This window comes from Trachinotus anak, unplaced genomic scaffold (genome assembly GCF_046630095.1).
Source record: "Trachinotus anak isolate AG129_WGS33_773 ecotype Australia unplaced genomic scaffold, CSIRO_AGI_Tana_v1 ptg000034l, whole genome shotgun sequence".
NCBI classification, from domain to species: Eukaryota; Metazoa; Chordata; class Actinopteri; order Carangiformes; family Carangidae; genus Trachinotus; species Trachinotus anak.
In genome coordinates this window covers 2,953,755-2,966,506 of record NW_027273885.1, presented here as the reverse complement: position 1 = coordinate 2,966,506, position 12,752 = coordinate 2,953,755, and the positions used below count along the sequence as shown (strand labels likewise).

At 43.0% G+C, this 12,752-nt stretch overlaps 1 protein-coding gene across 18 annotated transcripts in view; it reads left to right on the top strand.

Annotated features, from left to right (window-relative positions):
* The window catches only part of phldb1b (pleckstrin homology-like domain, family B, member 1b), a 119,407-nt gene that overhangs the window by 96,358 nt on the left and 10,297 nt on the right, over window positions 1-12,752 (top strand). For 12 of the 18 annotated variants that reach the window (XM_071471623.1, XM_071471626.1, XM_071471621.1 and 9 more), the window contains 8 exons: window positions 1,272-1,433; window positions 3,770-3,910; window positions 5,547-5,663; window positions 5,783-5,885; window positions 6,563-6,607; window positions 8,471-8,813; window positions 10,647-10,737; window positions 12,506-12,652. In XM_071471623.1, the coding sequence (XP_071327724.1) occupies window positions 1,272-1,433; window positions 3,770-3,910; window positions 5,547-5,663; window positions 5,783-5,885; window positions 6,563-6,607; window positions 8,471-8,813; window positions 10,647-10,737; window positions 12,506-12,652 (1,149 nt within the window). The remainder of the gene's footprint in view (window positions 1-1,271; window positions 1,434-3,769; window positions 3,911-5,546; window positions 5,664-5,782; window positions 5,886-6,562; window positions 6,608-8,470; window positions 8,814-10,646; window positions 10,738-12,505; window positions 12,653-12,752) is intronic. The other 6 variants (XM_071471624.1, XM_071471638.1, XM_071471630.1 and 3 more) reach the window with 5 other exon arrangements.

The following is a 12,752-nucleotide window of genomic DNA, read 5'->3' as shown; positions in this document are numbered from 1 at the left end:
TGCGTGCGTGCGTGCGTGCGTGTGTGTTGTCCTCATGGCTTCTTATCCTGTCTGACTCTTGTCGGCTGCTGGCTTCAGGAGTATATGAGGCTGTCGGACGTTTATAAGATGTACCAGCGCGACAGCAGCAAGCCCGCCTCACACGGCCGCTCGTTTGCCATAGATGCTACGTTAGCTGGCGCCAGCGAGGTACCATCACTTCCTGTCTGTCTCCTTCCTGACTCGTCCTGTCTGTATTCACTCCCTCTCCTCCCTCTGACTCCTCCATCCCTCCGTTGTTGTGTCATGCTGCTCCCTCTGCTGGTCTGCAGTTAATCAGACTGACTGCACTGTTGGCCTGTTGCTCTGTGGTGCATGGGCTCACCCTCTCTGCTGCTGTGTTAATTCACTGTTCACACTGATGAAAGTGGGACTGGATCACATCGGGAATACAGACGATTTAATGAGGGTTGCACTGACTAACGTAGGTTTCATTGAGGCTGTTATTTTTCTTCATAACTGCAGGTGGAGATGGTTGAAACACTTTTTGTCTCAGTTTTTGTGACAGAGCTTCAAATTTTTGACACAAAGTTATTTGTCTACTACAAATATCAATGTCTCTAACTTCTCCTGCTACATCACATAATTCAATAAGTGATGTTAAATACAAGGAGTTCTGTTGTTACAACCTGCACCTGCTGGACGATGGTCATGAACGCCACATTAAACCCCTCATCCATCAGGGCTTCCCACCAAAACAGCAATAACACATATAAACATATTTTTCTAAATCCTTTTTCCTATTTATCTTTACTGTTTCATTTTTAGCATATTAAAGAACTTTAACCTAAACATAATAAAACGTAAAAAATTATGATTTAAATGAGGAATTATTTGAGCAGTTTTGATTGGTTCCCGGCTCTAGTGACACGTGACAAACCAGGATAATAAAACATGTTTATTCTTGTCTTGTTTCTGATCAAAACGTCACATTTAAAGAGATTATAATGAGAAATGTAATCAGACTAATCGCAGCATGATGGTTGTGAGTGATAAGACAGTGTCAGCTGTGTGTGTCGGTCTAACCCTGATGTTGATTGTGTGTATTTTTTTTTATCCAGTCAGTGTTTCCTTTCACGCCTTCCTCCCCTCACACCTCCGTGATGCAGAAGGTCACTAAGTGCACTCGATGTTTCCCACCTGCTGCCTGTCTCGCTGACGTGTCTGTCCTCACTCCTGTCTCTCTCTCTCCTCTCCACCTGTGTGTGTGCGCGTGTGTTGCCTCTGGGAAGGAGTATGTGACAGTGGGCCAGTTAAATCAGATGTATGGGATGCCAAAGGTGGAGTCGTCCCCTACCTCCCCGCTTCGCCAGCCCCTGCAGCCTGGAGCAGTAGACCCCGCCTTCTCCTGCCTCCCCTCTCCTCATGGCTCCTCCCTCTCTCTCTCTGTGGAGGTGTGTGCTGTCCTTCCCTATTCTCCTCCTGCCAAATACCTGTGTGCTTGCACTTGTCCGAGGGAGTGAGGTTTATAAAACACAAATTTCTGCTTGAAGTTTTATTTGAGTATTTTTTCTCGAGGTAAATTATCCAGTAACTCACAAGAACTGAAGCAAAGATTAGAGAAACAAAAGAGAAACAAACTTCAGAAAAACACAAGTGCAACCACTGATATTAACAATGACTCTGCATTTCCAGTGACCCTGAACCTGGCTCACAGAAATGGAACGCAGCCTTCATTAATATTATTAATTACACCTGCTCCTTCTCCTGCTTTGACATAACAAAATGTTATAAGCTTTGGCCCAATTCAGGGGCCACATCCCTTCACGGACTGTAGAGGTCGAACTGAAATGAGACGGTCTGGTCTACGGAGGATTTTCACTTTGCTGTTCCCGCCCTTACTGTTGCAGCTGCTGTCGCCTGCAACCTTGACAACACGCAACTTTTATTCACAAAAACTTGGCCCCTGGTTTTAACAGTGGTACCGTTTGCTGTTGAATGGAGCTGAAACACAATAATAAGGCTGCATTTCTCCGCTGCATCTGAAGGAGCCTTTGACTTGGGACGGCTGAGTGGCGCCGCTGTGATGCAATCAGTCTTCAAATGCAGGATGTGGCCCCTGGATTTGGACACAGCTAAAGTTCCCAGACATGACAAAATGAAAGTGTAAAAGCCTTAAACCCAAATTCATACTACCTGTTATTTATTATCTACTACAAACTAATTATAGTAGAAGTATAGTTTAGCATTGAGTGAACAAAGAATCTGCAGAGTTGACAGCTTTATACTAACAGGAAGTGATACGACATAACATGAGACATTTTATTCTTAACGTAAAATCTTCCTGCAGCTGTTTCAACACTGACCACAGTTTATTTCAGTTTTTGCAGCCGTGAGCAGTTCCTTCACTTCCATTTGTGCAATGCATTGTGGGAGAAGATTATGCATCAAAAACTGACTGTACTCATTATGTTAACTGTCTGGTTTCCTCACACTACACAGTCAAAACCTGCTTTTAGCTGGTGTGTAATCATACATCAGGCCTGGAATCATAGCCCCCCCCCCCCAAACCTTCGGGTCAATCGGTGGGTTTTGAAAACTGCCTCAGGTATCGAGCAGTAAACTGAGATTTCAGACACTAATCATTTTCCAGCTGTTCTCTGCAGCCCGACACCTTTTGTTGTTTGTTTCATTTCTGGTTTTGTCTCTTAGCTTCAAGTTGCTGCCTGAGGTAAAAGCAAATAGGAAGATCTGTGTCTGTCACTGACATCAGTTAAAAGATCATTTGATTAATATGTAATTGAATTGAATAATCGGTTTGTGTTATAAGCTCATCTCTGCCAGATGAGAACTTCTGTTATAATAAAGCACAGACACCCAGACCCTCTGATCAGTGACCTGCTGACGTCACATGTGGAGGACTCTATCTCGACTTCCTTACAGATGTAGTCGGTGTGTGTTGCTTTAAACATCAGAGGACGATACTTTCCTCTGTCACCGCTGAAGACTCTGAACCCTGTGATGTTTCTGGATTCGTCAGAGTCTGGAGCTGCTTTTGTCTGTTGTGCTGCAGCTTCGCCTGAAGTCACAGACTCCCATTGTTTTCAAAGATCCGCTAAAAGTAGCTCACAGCCGATTTTACTTATGTAATCCATCACATTTGATATCATGTCTGTTGCAGTCAACAGTTCTGTGTCTCAGAGTTCGATTGTTGTGCCAGAGCTGAATTTGAATAAAACTTGTGCAGCGCTGAGGAAAACGAGGACAGTTGTGTTAAACACGGCGATTAGCTGCATGATAGTCATGTTAGTAGCTGCTGTATTATGTAAGCAGCGTCTCTCAGTCAGCTGTTTAAAATGTGTTTTTCAGAGCAGTTGAGATGAAACAGGCGGCGGCTGCTCGTGGCTGTGGTGAAAACCTCAAAAAGCAGAAAACAAAAAAATAACTCGAGTGTTATCCCTAAATTCTGAAGTGTAGAGATGCTGAAGTGAATCGGATGAAAAGTTTAATGTTCTTGTGAGAAACTGGGTCAATGCAGCAGGAACAGAATTAAAACACATGTAGAACAGAGATTTAGCAGCTGGAGGGTGTGAAGCATAATGCAGCTGACAACAAGAATGTGTTGCAGATATTTAATTTCCAAAGTATAAAAGAACCTTAATTACAGCTTTTGAGAGTGTATAAAACAAATGTTTCTACCCTCTTCCCACTGTCTTTGAATGCTTTCTAATCTTTTGCTGTTTTCTCTTCTTCTCCTCCTCCTCTCTGCCGCTCTGCCGCTGCGCTGCAGTACCAGGCTGAGGGCAGTAGGCCTCACCTGCCCAAGCTAGATTTAGAGCAGTGGTACCAGGAGCTGATGGCTGATTCCAGCCAGCTGTGTCCTCCCCCTCTGCCGGCCAAGTCTCTGTCGGGCCGCAGGCCTGTGCTGCAGGTAGAAGGCCTCCTCCTTCTTCTTCTTCTACTTTTTTTCCTGCTCATCCTTTCTGCTGTGATGTTTCTGCCAAACTTCAACCTGCTGCTGTCGACTCACATCCATGGAGAAGAAGACGTCTCAGTGTGTGTGTGTGTGTGTGTGTGTGTGTGTGTGTGTGTGTGTGTGTGTGTGTGTGTGTGTGTGTGTTGGCTTTTTCATGTCAGGGGTTTAATCATGCTGCATTCACACCCTAAGAAAAAGTCTGAAAACGCAGTTAACCTCACTTTTCAGATTGTGAACAGTCCTGACTGAACCTGCAGCTTTTTACTGTGACTCAAATTTCAGTGTTTGGTGTAAAACATGAGGCCGTTTTATTTAATTAAACACAGTAACTTCTCTCAAACAAAACAATAACAAAATATGGCGTTGGTGATGTCATGAAGTAGCGTGGGATCATGGGAGTTGTTGTCTTCAGTGTCAGTGGTTCAGGAGGTTTTTAGGTCTCCTCCTCTCTAAAACAGACCAGGTGATTGTAACCAGTGAAAACGCTGAATAAAACAGTTTCACATTTAAAGTCAGTGTATCGCTGACGCTGTGCAGCAGACACAGGCCGTCAGGATGGGTTCGGAGCTGAGTCTGCTGCTGACCTTTGTTTCTGTTGTTTCTCTGATAACTTATGATCCAGATGTTCAGGAGGTTTTTACCAGCAGCTGAATTATCCACTGAGGTCTCCTCCCCTCCATAACAAACAGACCAGGGGATTAAAACCAGTAGAAACAACAAATAAAGCAGTTCCACTTTAAAAATCTGTGATTCACAGATGCTGTTCAGGAGACACAGAACATCCCAGAGCGGCCTTGAGCTGAGCTGCCTAACATGTTCTCAGCTTTTAACTCTGATAATTTAAAATCCAGACGTCTGATGGCTAAAATCCTTCATCTGGTTAAAATATAAAGTTAAAAATGACCAATGTGTAAAAAGTGAATCTTAAAAATGAGACTTAAAACTGGATAAAACTGAGCTTCTGAACACTGACACATGAGCATCGAGGATATGACATCATTGACACGTGACCAATGAAATGGAGCGTTACTATGATTAAAATCACTGATTTCTCTGGTTTGAGAATTGACTGAAACATTTGTGATAAAGTAAGAACGAACTCAACAACACATGGAACAAAAGTTGTTTTTAGACATTTTTATGTGGAAAAGTTACAGATCAGAACTTTAAGGTTTGAATAAATCTGAGTCACTGTCCTGAAAAACCTTCAGTCACTGCTTTAAACATGAGTCAGACTGATTGAACTTGTTCAAGTCGTGACTTTGAACACAGATCTTAAAGCACATGAATGCAGCATTAGCTGATGAGGGCTAATCAAAGAGCTCTTCAACTATGCGATTAACTCGTGTGTTGTCTGTTGGCACTGATATTTTTCATCTTTACTTTACTGACTGACTCCATCAGTGATCAAAAGTACTTGCAGCAAAATGCTCTTCGTGCTTTTAACCATGATTTTCCATCAGGTGCTTGCAGCTCATTCATGGTGGATTTCAGTTGTTCTCTGACATTGTTCTAACACCTTCATCTGCCACCACACGGGCTGGTTTTCACACAAACTCCGGGTCTTCGCCCTGTGTGCTTCCTCCCTCAGGTGTTCCGCTCAAAGCTGGACAGCGATCCAGGCCTTCCTCTTCATCAGCCCAAATCAGGCTCCGCCTCCCCTCTGCAGCAGGGAGCAGCAACACTGGGACGCAACTCGAGCTCCAAGGTACAGTGTCTGTTGTCAGCAGGTGTAGCGGTGTTGGCCGTTCACCTGTAATCAAGGCTTTCATCTGCATCACCTCGAGTCTGTCTCTGATTCTGTGTCTGCTCCCTCTGACCCAGCAGAGCCCCCTGCTGGTGGCCAACAGCACCGGCAGTCTGCCCAGGAACCTGGCTGCAACCCTGCAGGACATCGAGACCAAGAGGCAGCTTGCTCTGCAGCAGAAAGGTAACGGAGCCGGTCTGCTCCTCACGTTCACTGCACAGTAACCAACACTCTTTAGTGCTGAGGTGTTCATTATCATTTGATAAGTCTGCAGCAACTATCTGAACAAAAGTGACCTGCATTAATGGTAAAGGATTTATTCATTAATACAGTTGTTCAATAACTTCTTAGTCACCTCTCATCATTTAGGTCAGTGGTTCCCAACCAGGGGGTCAGGACCCCCCGAGATCCAAGACTGAAGATTTATTGTTTGTCACATACACAATTAAGTCTGTGTCCTTAACTGTGTGAGAGTGAAAAACATCAGGTGTCAAGTATGGACAAGACAGACAAACGATTTTAAAAAGAAAAGTTAAATTAGATTTAGTAAACAGATGTTCAGTTAGTTCCTTCAGTATTACACTCATGTTCTTATAAACCTGTCGGTGCTGGTTATTGTCCGGTGTCCCCTCACTGCTCAGCTCCTCATGTGTCAGCGCCGTTAGACTGAAAGGATCAGAGCGAAGCTGTCTGGTGTCTTTAGCCACCCACGGAGCTGGTCACACACACACACACACACACACACACACACACACACACACACACACACACACACACACACGTCAGCGTCTGCAGTTCAGGTTTTCCTCACATCTGTCTTTGTCTGTGAATTTGTCTCCTCCTGTGCTGCTGCACCACAGAGCCCCTGACCTCCAGACAGAACACCATAGAGGAGAGCTCAGCAGGTAGATGGATCTCAGAGTCCAGGAGTCCTCTTCCCTCTGATCAGCAGGATTCATCCTGTGTTTTTCATCTGCTCCCTCTTCATGCAGAGTCTGAAATTAACTGGGTCAACAACCAACACAGCTGAGAGTGATCTCCTGTTCACCCTCCTGTTTTAATTCATCATTCAGATGGCGACAGCATGTGACTAGTTAACCAAGCAGCCAATCAGCAGCCTTTATTTACATAAAGACCAGGGGCTGCACAAAACACTTTAACTTAAGATTTTCCTTAATGTCTGAGTTAAGGTTTCCTTAAAATAAAAAACAATTGCACAAAACACACTCAAGTCTTCTCCTTAAGGTTTTCTTAAATGTTCATTAAAGTATTTAAGGTTTTCTCCTTAGCTTGGTCTCATACTTAAGACATCACAAAGTTAGTTAAACACAAAAGACCTTAGCAACCAAACTAAGGAAAAAAACTAAAGATACGTCTGACTGAGATTCTGTGCCACACCCTCAAGTAATCCCTCAGCTAAGGAGAAATTAAACCTTCAGTGTTATACTTAAATAGAAAACTTACGGTGCGGTGTGCAACTGCAACCACCTTTAACTTTATATGTCATATCTGTTAATAAAAAACCTCTTATACTTAAGTATAACAAGGTTTAATTTCCCCTTAGCTGAGGGAGTTATGTCAGGGCGTTGCACAGAATCTCCTATAAGGTTTCCTTAGTTAAGTAAAAAGTTAAGTAATTTACAGCAGTAATAATTTTACAGTGGTAAAATTCTACTGTTTCCATGGAGACAGTTTGTCATTAGCTTGTGATACCTGTTAGCTTAGCTTAGCTTGTGATACCTGTTACAACTTTTGGTCAGATGTCAGAGGTACCCTTAGTTTTTTTCCTTAGTTTGGTTGCTAAGGTCTTTTCTGCAAAGGTTTAACTGACTTTAAGGGATTCCTTAAGTGTAAGACTAAAATAAAGAATAAACTTTAAATACTTAAGTGAACGTTTTAAGGAAACCTTAAGGGGAATACTTAAAGGTGTTTTGTGTAACCATTTTTATTTTAAGAACACCTTAACTCAGATATTAAGGAAAGTTTTCACTTAAGGTGTTTTGTGCAACTGGCCCCAGAGATTGTTTAAAAAAAATAAAAATAAAAAATCGAGTCCTATCTGACAGTGAAACCAGTCTGGCAGGTTACGTCTGTTGATTTTTCCATCAAAGGCAGCGTTTACCAGAACTTGACACTTGGCGGTTGTTAATTTCAGACCCTGTCTTCATCTCACCCTCCTCTCCTCATCCTCAGCTCTGCTACGTGTCATTAACTCTTCTCCCCCAAAAGATTTCTTTTCATCTTTTCTTTTATCTGTAACATCGAACACTCTTTTTGTTCTCCCATCAGTCTTCCATGAATGTTCCTGCTAGTGGAGAATAAATCTTGCATGTTCAGTGGTGAGCGCACTCCTGGGCACCTCTCTCCAGATGTTTCTGCCCGGTATCAGGTGCACAGCAGCATGGATTTGAAACGTGAGAAGTTAGACGGATACCTGTGCTTAACTTTGGCTCCAACTTGGTGGTGGTTTTTTTCGATTTTCATAATTGTCTTTGAGCTTGTGATTCTGAGAGAGCACATACTTGTATGTGCGGTGCATGGTTCATGGTCCTGTAGGCTGTGGGCTGGCGGTGGTTGTATCAGGTCTTCAGTTTTCGATGCTTGGGACGACCTCCTCTGCAGCAAACCTGTGGGTTTCTGTAGAAACAAACCGACCTCTGACATGTTGACGGTGTTGTCTGCAGGTTTTAGGTTCAGTCACTGAACCACCTTCTGTCTCAGATCAAAAGAGCAGATCCACTGATCAGATCCCGCCCCCCTCCCTCCAGGTCAGCAGGTGATCGAAGAGCAGCGCCGTCGTCTGGCCGAGCTCAAACAGAGAGCGGCGGCGGAGGCTCAGTGCCAGTGGGAGGCGCTCCACGGCTCGCAGCCCCACCTCATGATCGCGTCCTCTTCGTCGCCCTCCTACTCCCCCGTCATGGCCTACAGCCCCACGCTGAGCCACGGCTCCATGGGCCCCCCTCCTATGGTTCACCACTCCATCCTGCACCACCAGCCCCCGTCGGCCGGAGAGCAGCCGTACGACACGCTGAGCCTGGAGAGCTCCGACAGCATGGACACCAGCGTGTCCACTGGGAACAACTCGGCCTGCTCGCCAGATAACATGTCCAGGTACGAGCACACTGACGAGGAACGGGCCTGATATTGATCATTTATTCAGTCAAATCATTCTTTAATAACATGAATCTGATTCAGCGTGATGTGTTAGGAATTGATCAGCGCTACTCAGGTTGTATAAAAGAATATTTTAGACAGGAGTGGACTAATACACACATCTGGAAAGAAGAGTAAGGTCATCATGGTTTGTTAAATTGAACAGTTTTTTTAACACAGCTTCACAATTTTCCTCAAAGTTCAGTTTCCTGTCAAGGTGATGAAGTGTTTGAAGGTGTTGCTTTGTTCTCTGGGATCATATTATGGATGTTTTTCACTGGTTTTGGACGTCTCATAGAGGAAGCTCGTTAGTTGCAGCCGTAGTCTGTGCATCAGGCCACAAGAGCAGATTTCACAGTAGCAAATCTGACTGAGCACCTTCAGTCCAAACACATCACTGTTCATATGAAGCTACTGAACACACACACATACACACACACACACACACACACTGCTCTCCTCTCCTCCAGTTAAAGTCTTTATCCACAGCTCAGTTAATTTAGAGACCATCTGTTCATACGACTGTGTGCTGCGTTAGAACAACTGTTCTCCACAGCAGGTTCTCAGCAGCACGCGTTCTTCATTTCTCCTTTACAGCTCTCAAGAGTCAAATTCCAAAAACTATTAGTGCTGCTACTTATTTTTTACATGACTTTAATGCAGAGTGGTGGCAGGAGGGAGGAAAGCGGTAAAGAGGCAAAGTTTATGAGCCAATTTTTGGCCAAGACATCAACTGTTTGACAGCAGCCCACAGGCTTTTGTTATGATTTTTTAAAGGTCCCATGTTGTATAAAGGTAGATGTCCATGTGTTTGTGATTATAAAGCAGGTCTAGGTTCTATATTAATATTGTGAAAGTATCAAAGCCTCAGTCCACAGAGGAATGCACACAGCCTGTATTCAGAAACTGAGCCTTAAAACCAGCCGTCAAAACTTCTGGAACTTTGTGATGTCACAACAAAGCAGTCACCACACAGCCCACCATCCAACCGTGCAGGATTTGGTTTCTCTGAGTGTTTACCTGAAATCTGCTATATTTTTATATTTTTATTGGCTCACTCAGAAAACAGTCACTGAGATGGTTTTTGGTTCTTGAAACAACAAACAAATCTTCTTATAGATATCAACACTTTCAATAAAACACAGGAAAAGTCTAAATTAAATATCAGACCTTTAATATTGCAGTTGTTCCACTTCATGACAATAGAGGCAAATATTCACCCTCCCTGACTGATCTCATTTGCCTCTATATGTTAAAATGTTAAAATGAGATAAATTATACAGTTTACAGTTACATTATATGATGTACACGTTAGGAAATACTACATGGGGACGAAGATTTAGAGCTGTGGGGCTTATCATAAAAAGCTTTTATGTTATAGTGAGAATTAAGAAGTTGAGACGTTGTTGTGTTGCTGAACAGAAAGAGAAGAGTCTGTGTTTCATCATTTTTCCACACACAGATCCTCAGCACAATAACATCAATATTTCAAACCATTTACCTGCTCGAAGCTCACTGCAGCCACACAAACAATCCTATAACTCTGAAAAGTTGGATCAGACTGATGGAAGTAAACAAAGACATCAGGCAGTTGTTCCTTCCTCACATCTGGTCTGAAGCTTCATGTTTAGAGCTCTAATGTGACTTTTTGGTTTGATTTCCTTCGGTGAAGTTTGTATTTTATAATTCGTAATAGTTCAGTGTTGAGGTTGTCGCCTCGGATATAAAATAGTGAATATTAAATATCAGTTTTAATGCTGATGAACATGATGTGGTGACTGTGTGTTGCAGCGTTGGAGGAGTGGACTCACTGAAGATCGAGGAGATGGAGAAAATGCTGAAGGAGGCTCAGCTGGAGAAAGCCAGACTTATCGAGTCACGGGTGAGACACGACATGAAGAGAGTGTATTACAGCATCCAACCGTCAGTCTGAATCCATACGTAGTGACTGATGATGAGGCCTCTGCAGGGTCTCTGTCAATACTTCTGAACTGAGCGTAGAAGGAAAGGTTCCCGACAGGAACTCGGTCCTGTGATTCATTTTTATTGGATTCAAATGTCTTTGTCTCTTTATGTCTGTTGAAGTTTCGTGTGATCAGTTTTCTCTGAAGCTTTCCCCGCATTTCTCATCTTAGTTTTAGCTTTTCTCTGCTGAGCTTCCATCCATTGAATTATACTTTTCACCTTTTCCACTGTATGAATACAGCTTTTTTTTAATAAGTTATATTTACCAAGATATTTAAACCAGAATGCCACTGTTTTGAATCTGGTTTAAGAGCGTGTAAGAAACCCTCTTGTCCACCATAGTAAACATTCTCAGACAGATCGACACAGACAGATTATAGATCTGTAAAAGCTGCAGGAATTTATTTATTTATCACAAAGCTCGTGCACAACAGGAAGTTTTAATGATGTCAGTGTCAAAGTTTCCTTCACCCTGATCGAGGTCTGAGGATGTTGTTAAGAATGTGAGTGGCAGTGTACAGGGTTAATAATAAGAATAACAAGAAGACGAATAACAGGAATAAGAAGAAGAAGAAGAGGAATAAGAAGAAGAAGAAGAATAGGAATAAGAGGAATAAGAAGAAGAATTAGAGGAATAAGAGGAATAAGAAGAAGAATTAGAGGAATAAGAGGAATAAGAAGAATAATCAGAATAAGAGGAATAAGAAGAAGAGGAATAAGAAGAAGGAGAAGAATAAGAAGAAGAGGAAGAAGAAAAGTCAAACCAGATAGAAGAGACAGAGTCTGAGCACAGTAGAAGGAACAGCTTAAATAAAAACTGACAATATGTGAAGAGAAGCAATAAAATATGTAAGAACAATAATTAGGGATAAAACAGAATAAATAAAACACAGATCAAACATTATCAAAGGCTGAGACGAAGAAATTTTAAGAGGAGATTTAAAAGAAGTTAATGAGTTAGAGCGTTTGAGTTCAGTCAGGACAGAGTTTACAGTGTGGGGGGGCTCTGATAGCAAACACTCGGTCGCCCTTAGTCACAAATTGTGACCTTTGGGGGAACCAGCAGGCCTCCTGCCACAGATCTCAGTTCTCAGTTGGGCTCAGATCATGTCAGTAAACCTGAGGTTTAATGGAGGTAAGAGTCATTTAAAGCCTTAAACATCAGCAATAAAACTTTTCAATCAATCTGAAATCTGACAGGGAGCAGGTGTAGGGAGCACAGGAGTGATGTGATCGTACCTGTTTGCTCCAGTAATAAGACGAGGAGTAAATCATTTAGAGCCAGCTGAAGACGGTGGATGGAGGCCTGGCTGACAACTGGATAAAGAGCAGTACAACAATCAAGCTGAGAACAGATGAATGCATGTATGACTTTTCATAGGTCGGCGATGGATAGAAATGATCCTGAGCTGGACGCTGATTTACACACAGTCCAGACTTTATTTGTGTTTTCTCCTCTGTCCTTTGCATCTTTTCTTTTTTGTGTGTCTGCATGTGTGTGTCAGTGCTCTGTATATATTCATACGTGTGATCATTGCTTAACCAGAAGCTCTCTGCACGGTGGCCGGCAGCGTGAGCTCATAAATGTATGAATGTACGGCTGGAAAAAAAAAAAGAGCTGGCCTGCTCTGCAAACTCCATCCACAGATCAAAAAAATATTTAATGAAAGCCGTCTCTCCTCCAGGAACGAGAGAGCCTGGCTCGCCGTCAGATGCTGGAGGAGGAGAGGAGGAGAAGGGAGGAGGCGGAGAAAAGGCTGCAGGATGAAACTTTCCACCGGCAGCAGCTCGTGGAGAAAGAGGTCAAGATGAGGTCCAAGAACTTCTCCCAGGTCAGTGAAATGAGACGTAATTGGGTTTGCATGCTCGAAAGGTATGAAATTACTCACCTGTCTCCTGAAAACATGTCAGGGCTCATACCTGAGGGCAGAC